General features: G+C 37.3%; 1 protein-coding gene across 2 annotated transcripts in view; it reads left to right on the top strand.

The window, feature by feature from the left end:
* ORC2 (origin recognition complex subunit 2) overlaps window positions 1-13,516 on the top strand; it is a 29,703-nt gene that overhangs the window by 15,625 nt on the left and 562 nt on the right. The window contains exons 11-18 of one of the 2 annotated variants that reach the window (XM_081096142.1): window positions 1,138-1,247; window positions 2,809-2,941; window positions 4,022-4,118; window positions 7,345-7,491; window positions 8,324-8,495; window positions 8,789-8,850; window positions 9,470-9,588; window positions 11,080-11,199. In XM_081096142.1, coding sequence (XP_080952268.1) covers window positions 1,138-1,247; window positions 2,809-2,941; window positions 4,022-4,118; window positions 7,345-7,491; window positions 8,324-8,495; window positions 8,789-8,850; window positions 9,470-9,588; window positions 11,080-11,166 — 927 coding nt within the window. In that variant the 3' untranslated portion in view covers window positions 11,167-11,199. Of the gene's footprint in view, window positions 1-1,137; window positions 1,248-2,808; window positions 2,942-4,021; window positions 4,119-7,344; window positions 7,492-8,323; window positions 8,496-8,788; window positions 8,851-9,469; window positions 9,589-11,079; window positions 11,669-13,516 lie in introns of those variants that run through there. The other variant, XM_081096141.1, reaches the window with a different exon arrangement.

Here is a 13,516-nt window from a genome sequence, read left to right as displayed (position 1 = left end):
AGAAAAGAGGAAAATATAGGGTAAGTCTCTGTGACCTGGATGACATAGTGCTGTGTGGTTATTTGTGTTTTGTGACCTGGTGTATTGGTATTGAGACTCAAATCAGAAAGTAGCTGAAAACATATATCAAGAAGACAAATAGGGGAGTGGGGGAAGCTGGAGGAGGATAGAGGGGGGATAAATGGTGATAGACAAATACTTAATTTGGGGTGGTGAACAAACAATACAGTGTGTAGATGATGTGTTGTGGAAATGTGCAAAGGTTGTGAAACCTTTATAATTTTGTTAACCAGTGTCACGCGATTAATTCAGTGAAAAGGGAAAAAAAAAAAAAGAAGCCAAACTGTCCCAAGGAAGAGATGGTATTAATATCTGCTTATAATCATGTAAATGGTTCTGGGGGAAAACTTAGCAAATTCTTTACTGCTATCACATATTTGTACCCAAAAGAATATTATAAACAAACTAGAAGCCCGTTGCAGGAAGATTCCTGCAAGAATAGGGCTTCGCTCCCTTCTCTGCCGCTCCTACCCCACCCTTCTCTGCCGCTTTTCTCCCGCCCGTCTCCACTACCTCGGCTCCGTTGCTTGGCTTCCTTCTGCGGCAGCCGTGGGCAAACTACGGCCCACGGGCCAGATCCAGCCCATTTGAAATGAATAAAACAAAACAAAAAAAAAGACCATACCCTTTTATGTAATGATGTTTACTTTGAATTTATATTAGTTCACACAAACACTCCACCCATGCTTTTTGTTCCGGCCCTCTGGTCCAGTTTAAGAACCCATTGTGGCCCTCGAGTCAAAAAGTTTGCCCACCCCTGTTCTATGGAGTCTTCAGTCTTCGCTCCCAGCCAGTATATGCAAATTAGCTGCCATCTTTGTTGATGGTTAATTTGCATATCACTCTGATTAGCCAGTGGTGGGCATAGCGAAGGCATGGTCAATTTGCATCTTTGTCTATTATTAGATAGGATATTTAAATCATATCTGAGATATTATATATACTCAGTTCATGCACTCATTACCAAATTAATGTCTCCTCTCCTAACCTCTATCTGTAAGAAAATATATTTAGTTTGGATTAATTTGATGTCTGGTTTGAAAGTGATTTTCTTCCCTCTCTTCCTTTTTTTTAAAGCAAACTCTGCGTAACTTATTGAGCAAGGTTTCTCCTTCCTTTTCTGCTGAACTTAAACAACTAAATCAACAATATGAACAATTGTTTCATAAATGGATGTTGCAGTTACAGTAAGTACTATCATCATTGCAAACCCTTGTAAAATAAAGAATAATGTACATTTATATAAGCCTGTGTTAAAATCAAAGTAATTTAACTTATTTAATTTTCTTTTTGCAACAAGCTTGATATATATTTTTAGTTATATATAAAAATTTGAAAAAATAGGTGTTTTTTCAATTTTATGATGCAAATGTGGACTGTCATTATTGTATGGCTCTGCTCAGAAATTCTAGTTTTCTAGAAATTTGTCTTTTCTAAATTTAATTTAATTTGCCAATAACAGGTCAAAGGGTTATGCTAGTAAGAGAATGATTATCCTCCCTGGTAGGCCCTCAGCTCCTCTCAGTAACACTTTATGATCTGTCATTATAAATGTACAAAGCAGCTCTTCACTCTGATCTCCTTCCCCAACCCCCCTTCTTCTTTCTTCTAGTATGTCAACTTCTATAACTTGATTTGCTTTACTTCCCAGCCTATACCTCATAGTTAACTACTTGAGTATTTGCTACTCTCTGAATTCCCTTCTTTTTTTTCTGCCATTTCTACCTTGCTAATCTCTACCTTTGGATTTATCTCTCTTCTGTTTATTTCTAGGCTATCCTGCATTGCCACAGAGCATCACATAAATATTGTTTCTGACTGACCTCCATAAACAACCATGGAGTTGAACTTTAGCTTGACCCCTAGTGCGTGGTGTTCTGGTTCATCTCATTCACTCTCTTGGCCTCAGTTGCTTTTTGTATGTGAATAACTCTCATAACTCTAGCTTCAGCCCAACCCAGCTCAGATCACAATCTTTAGCAGTAAATACGGATATCTGAATATTGGAGATTTCCATGTGGATGTCCCTGTAAATAATTCAACATACATAAAATTTAACTCATTTTAAATCCATCATTCCCACCTGCCCCTGCTGCCTAGCACAGTTCCTGTCTACCCCATTCATGTAAAGTTGTCTATGCCAATTACTCTCCAAATCCTATTGATTTCACCTGTATAGCTTTTGACACCTTACATTTTTCTCCTTGACACCTAATTCAAGTCAGTTTTGTCCCTCCTCATCTATTCCTCCCATTAGCCCGTGTGATCTTTCTAAAAAGAACATGTTACTTTCCTGCTTAAAACCTTTCAGTTACCAACTAACTAGTTCCTAGTAAATGCTCATAGTCTTGGGAATAAAATCTAATTAATGTCAGTTGACTTACCAAGACCTTTGTGACCTAGCCCCTGCTTACCTTTGCAGTTTAATCTGCCAATTAAAAGGCTGCTGCAGCCTGTGAGACGTTTTAGTGCCTTGCACCTCCCATGTTGTCCTTCTACCCCCAGCATCTGCAGGTTGAAAGTAGAATGAGCTGGAGAGAGCTACTAAAATTGGACCGCTTAAGTTTTGTGTACTAATAATAAAATTGTGCTTTTACCTTGTACAATTTGGGAATCATTATAGTTATTTAGCCATCCCAGTTCTTCTGTATTTTTTTTATAAGCTTTAAATAAGGAAACTGGTTGATTATAAAATTGGCAATAACAGGTACTGAACTTTAATTTTATGAATGCTATCTTTCCTAACAGCCTGGGGTTCAACATTGTGCTTTATGGTTTGGGTTCTAAGAGAGATTTACTAGAAAGATTTCGAGCCACCATGCTGCAAGATTCCATTCATATTGTCATCAATGGTTTCTTTCCTGGAATCAGTGTGAAATCTGTAAGTTTCAAAAATGTTAAAAGGAACCACATCATATCTCCTGCCAGTCTGTACCTCCACGTTAATGAGGTTGCTACTTCTCATTCTGGAGTATTCAGTTTTTGTTTTTAGACTTCCTACTAGTAGGATTGCATCCTGCTTAATTAAGATGATGAGCTTAGACTCAGACGGTTATAGCTTTGAATCCCCATCTTTGAATTTCCTACTTTGTAACTGATAATGTATTAAACCTTAGAGAAAAGTTAGCTTTGTGTACTGTACCAAATACTAATAATATTTCTCTGAAGGACAGGATTATGTGGGACCTCAATTTTTATTAGGCTTTTATGTCACTTTGGTACTCTAATAAAAATATAAGTAATACTTCGTAGTTTTGTAATAATTTATAGGTAATTTCTACTCCAAATGTTCATATTTTTTCATCATTTGAAAATTAATATGAACCTTTTGGGTGCTGGATATTAACTGATGTAGTATGCCTTTCTAAAAATGTCAGTGTTTCTGTTCTGTTTCCTTTGATAAATCAATAGTTTTCTAATGTTTCTCATATTGTTGGTATTTTTTGGGGGGTAGGGTTTGTTGCATCCCTCTTATTATCTTTACATCTTTGCTATTCCATGTTTTCTTCCTTTTAGCTCTAACTTATGCAATATATATATATATAAAATTTATGAAGATAGATATACTTAAGTACCGGGAAACTTTCTTGTTTTGCTAATCCTCACCTGATTTTCAGAGAGAGTGGAAGGGAGGGGGGAAGGAGAGAGAAAGGAGAGAGCGAAACATTGATTTGAGAGAGACACATCGATTGGTTGTCTCCCTGACTGAGGCTGGTGATGGAACCTGCAGTCCAGGTACATGCCCTTGACCAGGAATCGAACCCTTGAGGGCCAATGCTCTAACCACTGAGAACACTGGCCAGGGCCCAGTAGCATTTTTTAAAAAGTAATTTTTTTCATACTTGGAGGGAAATCTAAATTTCATTTTTAATTTATAAAAAAGGATTGATTTGCTAATTGTATTTATCTTTTATGCAGAATAAGTTATAATTTATGTACCTCTTGCACTTCTATGATACAGATCCTGAATTCTATAACAGAAGAAGTCCTCGATCATATGGGTACTTTCCGAAATGTACTGGATCAACTAGACTGGATAATAAACAAATTTAAAGAAGGTAACATGAAGTAGATGCTCTAGTTTTAGGGTGAAGCTAAGCATACACTTACTTATTCATGTATTAGTATACACACAAATGAGGATTATTTTTCCTTTTCTCAGTGCTGATTTAGATTACTCTAAAATAATTGTTTTCTTTTTCTATGAACTTGACTAGTTACCTAACAAGAAAAAATTATTCCTACTACTTTGATTTTTTTATAAGCCAAAGCCTCTTTTTTTAAAAAAAAAAAAATATATATATATATATTGTTGATTTTTTACAGAGAGGAAGAGAGAGGGATAGAGAGTTAGAAACATTGATCAGCTGCCTCCTGCACACCTCCTATTGGGGATGTGCCCGCAACCAAGGTACATGCCCCTGACCGGAAGCGAACCTGGGACCCTTCGGTCCCCAGGCCGACGCTCTATCCACTGAGCCAAACCGGTTAGGGCTAGCCAAAGCCTCTTATTTCAGAATAATTTTCAGGTTTCATTGGTGATTGTAAAGTGCCTCCAGTCGATTGGTACATTTTATGTGATACTCTTATATTTAATATTTTTATTAAAAATTCTTATTTATTCTGAGTAAATATTGCATTTCAGTAATTTCATAAACTAAAATATGGAATGGAGAAAATCTTTTATTTTGTTATTCTTTGGTGTGAATTTTCTGGTTATGTGAGCATTTCAGAAAATTAGAAATAAAATTATTTAGGCTTTAACAATTGTCAGTCAGTCATTGCTTAAGAATTAGAAGGAGTAATTTGTTATGCTTGATTTGATGGGTAATTTTGGTATCGTTTTTATGCTCATTAAAATAGATGCCAAAGTTGTTTCATATATATGCATATGTGTACTAGATACATATTGTATATATAATACATGTTATATGTGATATACACTGAGTGGCCAGATTATTATGACCACCTGACGTTTGTAGGCAAATTAGCTATAATTTCACGCTGAAGTTGCTAGAGGGCCAGACCATTAGAAATAGGGAAGCAGGTTGTTTACCACGACAGTAGAAGTGATTTTTTTCTGAAGATATGGGTAAACAACGCGATTTAACAGCCTTTGAACATGGGATATATTTAAACGTGAGTGGCCAGATTATGACCACCTGACGTTTGTAGGCAAATTAGCCATACACTGCATCATATGGGATATGGAAGCCGAAGGCCTGTTCGAACACCTTTGCTGTCTGCAGTTACCAAGATAAAACGTCTCCCATTCGCACAGGAACACAAGGATTGGACAGCCAAGCATTGGAAAAAAGTCATGTGGTCCGATGAATCACGTTTCCAGTTGCATCATGCAGATGGCAGAGTGAGAATTTGGTGGAAACAGCATGAAAGCATGCACCCCACATGCATGAGTACAACCCTTCAAGCTGGTGGGGACAGTGTTATGGTTTGGGGCATGTTTTCCTGGCATGATTTGGGCCCTTTAATTCGTGTGGAACAACGTATGAATAGCACAACATACCTAAGTATCGTTGCTGATCAAGTTCATCCTATCATGTTGATGGCGTATCCCAATGGAGATGGCTTCTTCCAACAAGACAATGCGCCATGCCATGGTGCTCGTATTGTACAGGAGTGCTTTCAAGAACATGAGGGAGGCTTTACCTTGCTTAGGTGGCCCCCACAATCACCAGATCTCAATCCAATTGAGCATTTGTGGGACGAAGTTAAAAGAGCCATCAGGCAGCTGGTTCCACAACCATCAAATCTCACAGAACTGGACAGTGCTATTCATCAGGCATGATGTCAGATTCCTCGCATCACCTTTCAAAATCTCGTGAAGTCAGTGCCAAGAAGAATCCCCGCAGTATTGAAGACAAGGTGGCCCAACGAAGTATGATGGGGTGGTCATAATAATCTGGCCATTCAGTGTGTGTGTGTGTGTGTGTGTGTGTGTGTGTATATATATATATATATATATATCCATCCCACATTCAAAGGCTGTTAAATCGCGTTGTTTACCCATATTTTCAGAAAAAAATCACTTCTGTCGTGGTTAACAACCTGCTTCCCTATTTCTAATGGTCTGGCCCTCTAGCAACTTCAGTGTGAAATTATAGCTAATTTGCCTACAAACGTCAGGTGGTCATAATAATCTGGCCACTCAGTGTATATTTGTTATATAATTATATGTAATTACAATTGTAAATATAGTATATGTTATTTGTGTAATTTATATTTATGTATAATTTAAAATTTTTGACTGATGGCTTCTTGCATTCAAGGAACCCTAGTCTTTGAAAATGTGTCATCTCAGAATTTTTGTCATTATATTGTCTCTCTTGTCCCTCTATCCCCAGGGCAAGAGAAATGTACTTTCTCTCTAAAGGGCTCATCCTTCATCATAACTACCAAATGCCCATTTCTTATCAACTCCTGAGAGACTTACAAACAGCTTTTAAAAATATGTATAGGACTTCTTCCAGAAATCCTAGGGAAACAATTACCTGATTCTACTACCCTTCCATGCTATTTTACTTTCCTATTTCAATATGATTTTAGAGTTTTTGAAGACACATCCGCCTTCTGTTCTTTACCTCTTTCCTTCTTAATTTCTTCTGTGTTACTTAAGCTGTATACTTGAAGGTCACCTGTAATTTCCTTTTTACTAAACATTGGCCTTGGCTCATCCTTTATCTTGATCTGTAGTATTGGATGGTGTTGAGAGCTTCATCCTCCAAATTCTTCCTTCACTGACTTATATTTTACTTCTCTCACTTTCCTGATTCTTTGAGCAATAATATCCTAAGCCTCCCCCTCTCTTTTATTATCTCCTTCGGCTGTTGTGATAATAAGGCTTTTCTATATTAAATCTTAATGCTTAACAAGAACTCTCTCTCTCTTCTTTCTTGTGTGTCTTTCCCCTCCACTCCAACCTTGCAATTCATCATGCACAGATTTACCTCCAATCTATATGGATCTTGCCTTATTACCTATACCTTATTAAAATGGCTTTCTTTATGGTCTGATTCAAGTGCTAACCATTCCAGTTAAGTCTAATTACTCTACTCCCTATTGATTTTCAATTAATTTTATTTTTTTAAAGAGTTTAATAATGTCTTGCCTATTTTATGAATGACTGACATATTTTCAAATAAATTGTATATTCCTAAGCAATAGTTACTTTGTCCTTCGATATATTCTTTAATCCATATTGTATGTGGTGGGGATTTCACAAATACTCATTGCAAATAATAATTGAATTATTTTTCTTTTTAGATTCTTCTTTAGAACTCTTCCTTCTTATCCACAATTTGGATAGCCAAATGTTGAGAGGAGACAAAAGCCAGCAAATTATTGCACAGTTGTCATCTTTACGTAACGTATATCTTATAGCATCTATTGATCACCTCAATGCTCCTCTCAGTAAGTTAAATATAACTTTTTCTTTCTTGAAATATCAGTCTTTACAAGATTAATTTTCTTAATGTTGTCACAGCATTTTTAATTTTTAGTACAGTTTTATTTTTGTTGTATTTTTAAAGACACAGGTAGCCAAGAATCTAGGTGTCCTCAATCTGACTTAGAACATAATTATTGGAAATAAAAATTCAAGTTCTAAAGTAAGTGTGTTATACCTAAACCTCGAAAGAGAGGAGACTCAACTGTTATTTTGGTCTTTTTCTACTCTGAGGTATTGCAACATTTATTTTATGCAGTTTAGTTTAGAGACTGTGATAATCTTATTGAACAAAATGTTAAATTATTCAAGCTTGCCCTAACCGGTTTGGCTCAGTGGATAGAGCGTCGGCCTGTGGATTCAAGGGTCCCGGGTTCGATTCCGGTCAGGGGCATGTACCTTGGTTGCAGGCACATCCCCAGTGGGGGGTGTGCAGGAGGCAGCTGATCGGTGTTTCTCTCTCATTGATGTTTCTGACTCTCTATCCCTCTCCCTTCCTCTCTGTAAAAAATCAATAAAATATATATATTTTTTAAAATTATTCAAGCTTTTTAAAAGAATGCCATGGTAGCACTAATATATTTTAACTTGTATTTAACATACTAATGAAGGTTCAAATGCTGATTGATCATGAGATTGTCAGGTACTGATTTGGATGGGGAAATGGCAAAAACAAAAGTTTATAGGATTCATTTTTTTATTTAATGTTTTCTCATTCTTTCCTGGAGTAGAATTTAGTAACAGGACAATATGAGAATAATTAGTAATTGTTTTTATTTCTTTGATTTTGTGCTTTAGTGTGGGATCATGTAAAGCAGAGTCTTTATAACTGGCTCTGGTATGAAACCACTACGTATAGTCCTTATACTGAAGAAACCTCCTATGAGAATTCTCTTCTTGTTAAACAGTCTGGATCACTACCACTTAGTTCCCTAACTCATGTCTTACGAAGCCTTACCCCTAATGCAAGGTAAGAATGAAAACTATAGTTTCTTTTACCTATTTACTTACTTAGTTAGTAGTAGAGCTAGGGCTAGAACCCAGGTCTCTTTCATTTATTTAATTTTTATTGATTTCAGAGAGGAAGGGAGAGAGATAGAAACATCAATGATGAGGCCAGTATGTAATATTCCTTGGAGAAAGGAACAGAAGCTAACATAGACAAGCCAAGTATTCCACATTCCCTTCATGTACTTTACTACTAGCTGTTATCTTTTGATGTTAACATTCTGGATTTGAGCTCCTGTGTGTTTTTCTCCCTAGGGGGATTTTCAGGCTACTAATAAAGTATCAGCTGGATAACCAGGATAACCCTTCTTACCTAGGTATTCAATATTTATATTAAATTGTGTCACTTTTGTTTCACCCCATAAATTCCTTTTTCTGGAATCTAATAGCACTGCAGTTTTTCACAGCAGTGAATAAATGGTTTGCTCTGTGATCCTGGTGTCTGCCACATAGCAAATATCCTCACAACCCTATTGAGAAGCAAACCCCGCTTGCTTTTTAAATTTCGTGTGCTAATTATGGATGTGTGTCTACCAATTACATACATTTCATACATTGGGCATCTTGGGAGATTTTTTTCCCTTTGAGTAAAAATAATGTGTTAAACATTTTAATAATCGTTCAGCTCTCATTAGTTCCCTCTTTAATAGTCAACTTTATTCACACTATTTAAATCTGCCTGTAGGGTTATGCAACACTTGGTCACAGTTGCCTATTTTCAACCAATTATTTTTGTTTAAAAAATATAAGCCACAGTATTCTCTAGTTTTGCTTCTTCCAGAGGCACTTACCTTGGTTTTAAATCAACACTTAATGACTGCTTTGCAATACTGTGGCCACAGCACTTTATCTCTGTGCTCTTTGATGTGGGTATCCGTATATGGGGTTCTATCCGAAATGCTGACTTATGTTCACATCTGCTTTTCAACTCTCCAGGACTTGCTTTTCAAGATTTTTACCAGCAGTGTCGGGAGGCATTCCTTGTCAATAGTGATCTGACACTTCGGGCCCAGTTAACTGAATTTAGGGACCACAAGCTTATAAGAACCAAGAAGGTGAGACTTTGCTGTTACAGCTTTATATTCCAGGAAGAGCATTGCTTGTTTACTTAAGGACAGGGGTGCCTCTGACCGAGATCCAGTTGTGTTACTGAGGCTCCATGGTGGTCAAGGATCCATTTAGGCAGTGGGCCATTTGAGCTCTGTACAGAGATAAGGTAGTGAGATTAGAGGGCCAGGAACTAAGCCTAGAAGTGTGACAGTTAATGGCCAAATAAAAGATAAGCCTACAAGGTGAGAGAAACAGCCAGAGTGAGGAAGAAAACCAGGACATGATGTTACAGAAGCCAAGAAAAGCATGTTTTAAGAAAAAAAGAACGGTCTGCAGAACAGGCCTTTTAACGCTCCTGGAGCCAATTGTTTGCAAATACGCTTGTTCAGTGTGGAAGTACAGTCAGGTGCTGTTGAGCGGCCAGTAGAGGAGGACTAAACAGATGGTTAGGTTTAGGAATATGGAATCCCTTGGTATAAGCCAGCAATTTTCAGCCGGTTTGTCACGGCACACTGTGTGCCGCAAGAATGTTTAAAACATGTAATACCTGACTATTTAGTCAGGGGCACTGATCTCTTTTCCCTTAGAATGTCAAATAAAATAATGACAACAGCCAATACAATAGCTATCCAGTGAATGAATCAAAATTATACCTATTTTTGTAAGATTGGCAAAAAAATGTTTTTGGGTGTGTCACAGAATTTTAGTAGTTTATGTGTGCCAAGAGATGAAAAAGGTTGAAAATCACCGATCTAAACAAAAGCTCTTTTGGTGACATAATAGCGGCAGTAGCTCGGTCGGACTGGGTTGAGGGAGAAGTGAGGAAATGGAGACCACCATTGTTAGACAACTCTCTGAAAAGGTGCCGAGGCTGGGTGATAGATGGAAAAGAATGAGGTTACTTAATAATGGGAGATACTAAATGTATTTTAAAACCAATGGAATGGATCCAGTTGAAAGGGAGATTAAAGAACAAAAAAATCAATAGTATAAGATTCTATAAAAGAGGATGAAGAAAATAATCCACTTACCCGCTAGACTTCTTTTCCACTAGAAAGTGGCCTAACTAAAAACCCAGTGTATTTTACGCCGAGACCAGTTTGGCTCAGTGGATAGAGCGTCGGCCTGCGGACTGAAAGGTCCCGGGTTCGATTCCGGTCAAGGGCATGTACCTGGGTTGCGGGCATATCCCCAGTGGGAGATGTGCAGGAGGCGGCTGATCGATGTTTCTCTCTCATCGATGTTTCTAACTCTCTATCTTTCTCCTTTCCTCTGTAGAAAATCAATAAAATATATTTAAAAAAAAATAAAAAATAAAAAATAAAAACCCAGTGTATTTTAAATGTGTGTGTGTGTGTGTGTGTCTGTGTGCCCTTTCCCCTTAACTTTTATACTGCCAAATTTATATAAAATATTAAATCCATTTTTTAAACTACGATAGGATTCAAATTTATCTTACAAATGACTAACATCCAGGGTATTCTTACGTCTTTTAGGGAACTGATGGAGTGGAATACTTACTCATTCCTATTGACAATGGGACGTTGTCGGAGTTCCTGGAAAAGGAGGAAGAGGAATCCTGAAGCTCTCCTTTACTCCTGAATATTCTGTGGAAGGTTGTACTTCGGCTGCCTCTCCTGCAGTCTAAACTGTGTTTACATCCAGCACCAGACTCTTTCCATTGTACAAGATTTAAAAGTGGGAGGGGGATGTCATGAATTAGAACCTTGATTAGCCTGGCTAGTTAATTACCAGCTCTAGTACTATGCTATTCAGTGGTCCTCAAGTTGGAGAAACTGTGCCTTTCATTCATTACCTCTCTGGAGATTCTTGCTGGAGTGAATAGTGTGCTCAGGGACTATTTGGAACTAGATGTTTTTAATTCTTTTATATTAGAGGTGATACTACTCCTGATTCTTTGAGGGCCTTTTAACACTCCTGGGGCTGCTTGTTCCAGCGTGCAGAAGTACAGACATTGGCATCACACAGATCTGCTCTGTGTCAGAGCTGATAAGTGAAATGGAGAAGACTTGCTGTTTCTGAACTGGCTTATTAACGAAAGGAATAAAATTGGCGAAAACTAGGTGATCCAGCTTTCTCCTTTAGGATTTAAACTACATACTGGGTGGAGGCGGGGGGTGCATGACACTATTCAGTTGGGGTAGTGGGAAAAGCATAACAAGTATATAGGGTGTATACCCAGCCTAGAAAGCACATGAAAAATATGAAACACTTAATGTTTGTGCCATCACCTTCATGATACAAGTGAGAAGCCAGGCTAGAGAAATACTTTTTAATTTTTTAGTCACTGTCTTCAAGACAATGGAAAATAAAAATTTAAGTATTCTTGTATATTGATCTATTTCTTTTCTTGAATAACATGCAGGTGAGTAGCATATTAATAGCTGGCTTTATATTAAATCTTAAATATTTTTTATTGGTTTCAGAGAGGAAGGAAGAGGGAGAGAGAAATAGAAACATCAGTAATGCGAGAGAATCATGGATTGGCTGCCTCCCACATGCCGCACATGCCCCTGGATCGAGCCCACACCCAGGCATGTGCCCTGACTGGGAATCAAACCAGGACCTCCTGGTTCATAGGTCGACGCTCAACCAGAGCCACACGGGCCAGGCTGGCTTTAAATTAATTGATTTCTCTATCAAGTACATCTAAAACTCACTGTAAGGCATTTCAGTCTTTTTCTTAGTGACAATTTCAAGCCTTCTAAATATTTACACGAGCCTTTTTCTTAAGAAAAAAAGGCTAACCGTGGCACTGTACTCAGCTTACAGTTTTCACATATTCCCTGAAATATTTCATACTTGGAAATGAAAATCATCATTAATATCACTGTAATAAAGTATATATCACATCAGCATTTTTTACTCATTTCTTATTTTGTAAATGCCTTTCATGAAAATATTTCCCAAAATGCTCAGAATTTTTAAATCATTTCTTTGTGGCATATAATTAATCAATTTTTTATTAAATCCGTCAATTAAGGGTTTAATCTTAAAGACAATTACTATTAAAATATTTAAGAATTTATACATTACTGACTCAAACTTTTTTTAAAATTTTTTTTACTATATATATTTTATTGATTTTTTACAGAGAGGAAGGGAGAGGGATAGAGAGTTAGAAACATCGATGAGCGAGAAACAATCAGCTGCCTCCTGCATGCCCCCCACAGGGGATGTGCCCGCAGCCGAGGTACATGCCCTTGACCGGAATCGAACCTGGGACCCTTGAGTACGCAGGCCGATGCTTTATCCACTGAGCCAAATCGGTTAGGGCTAAAACTTCTTTTAATTGTACCAACGGCTAATGAAAAGCAGTTTTTTTCTATTCCTTGATCCAATTCCTTAGGCCAGTGGTCGGCAAACTGCGGCTCGCAAGCCACATGCGGCTCTTTGGCCCCTTGAGTGTGGCTCTTCCACAAAATACCACGTGCGAGCGCGCACGTACAGTGCGATTGAAACTTTGTGGCCCATGCGCAGAAGTCGGTATTTTGTGGAAGAGCCACATTCAAGGGGCCAAAGAGCCACATGTAGCTCACAAGCCGCAGTTTCCTGACCACTGCCTTAGGCAACCATTGATAGCCTAACCTTCCAGAGGTAGTCTATACACAGATAAGGGTTTTTGTCTATTTGTTTTCCTTTTAAAAACACAAATGATAGCATATACTTACTGGCTTGCACTTTTTTTTTATTAACATATCTAGTTTATAACTTGCAGTATAAAAAAGTACACAAAATCTTTAATGATCTAATGTGTAAACTTTACATTTGCCCTTAAATATCCACTAGTTTATTTTTATAATTTTTGTGCCTATACTATTTGCAAGAAGAAAATGTCAATAGTCTTTATTATTAATAAAATTCCAATTTGGATAGAATCACTTTTAGTTATAGTATTGTTTTTTTCAGTAA

The sequence above is a fragment of the Myotis nattereri genome (genome assembly GCF_964212035.1).
Source record: "Myotis nattereri genome assembly, chromosome: 7".
NCBI lineage: Eukaryota > Metazoa > Chordata > Mammalia > Chiroptera > Vespertilionidae > Myotis > Myotis nattereri.
This window is presented reverse-complemented; position numbering and strand designations above follow the sequence as displayed.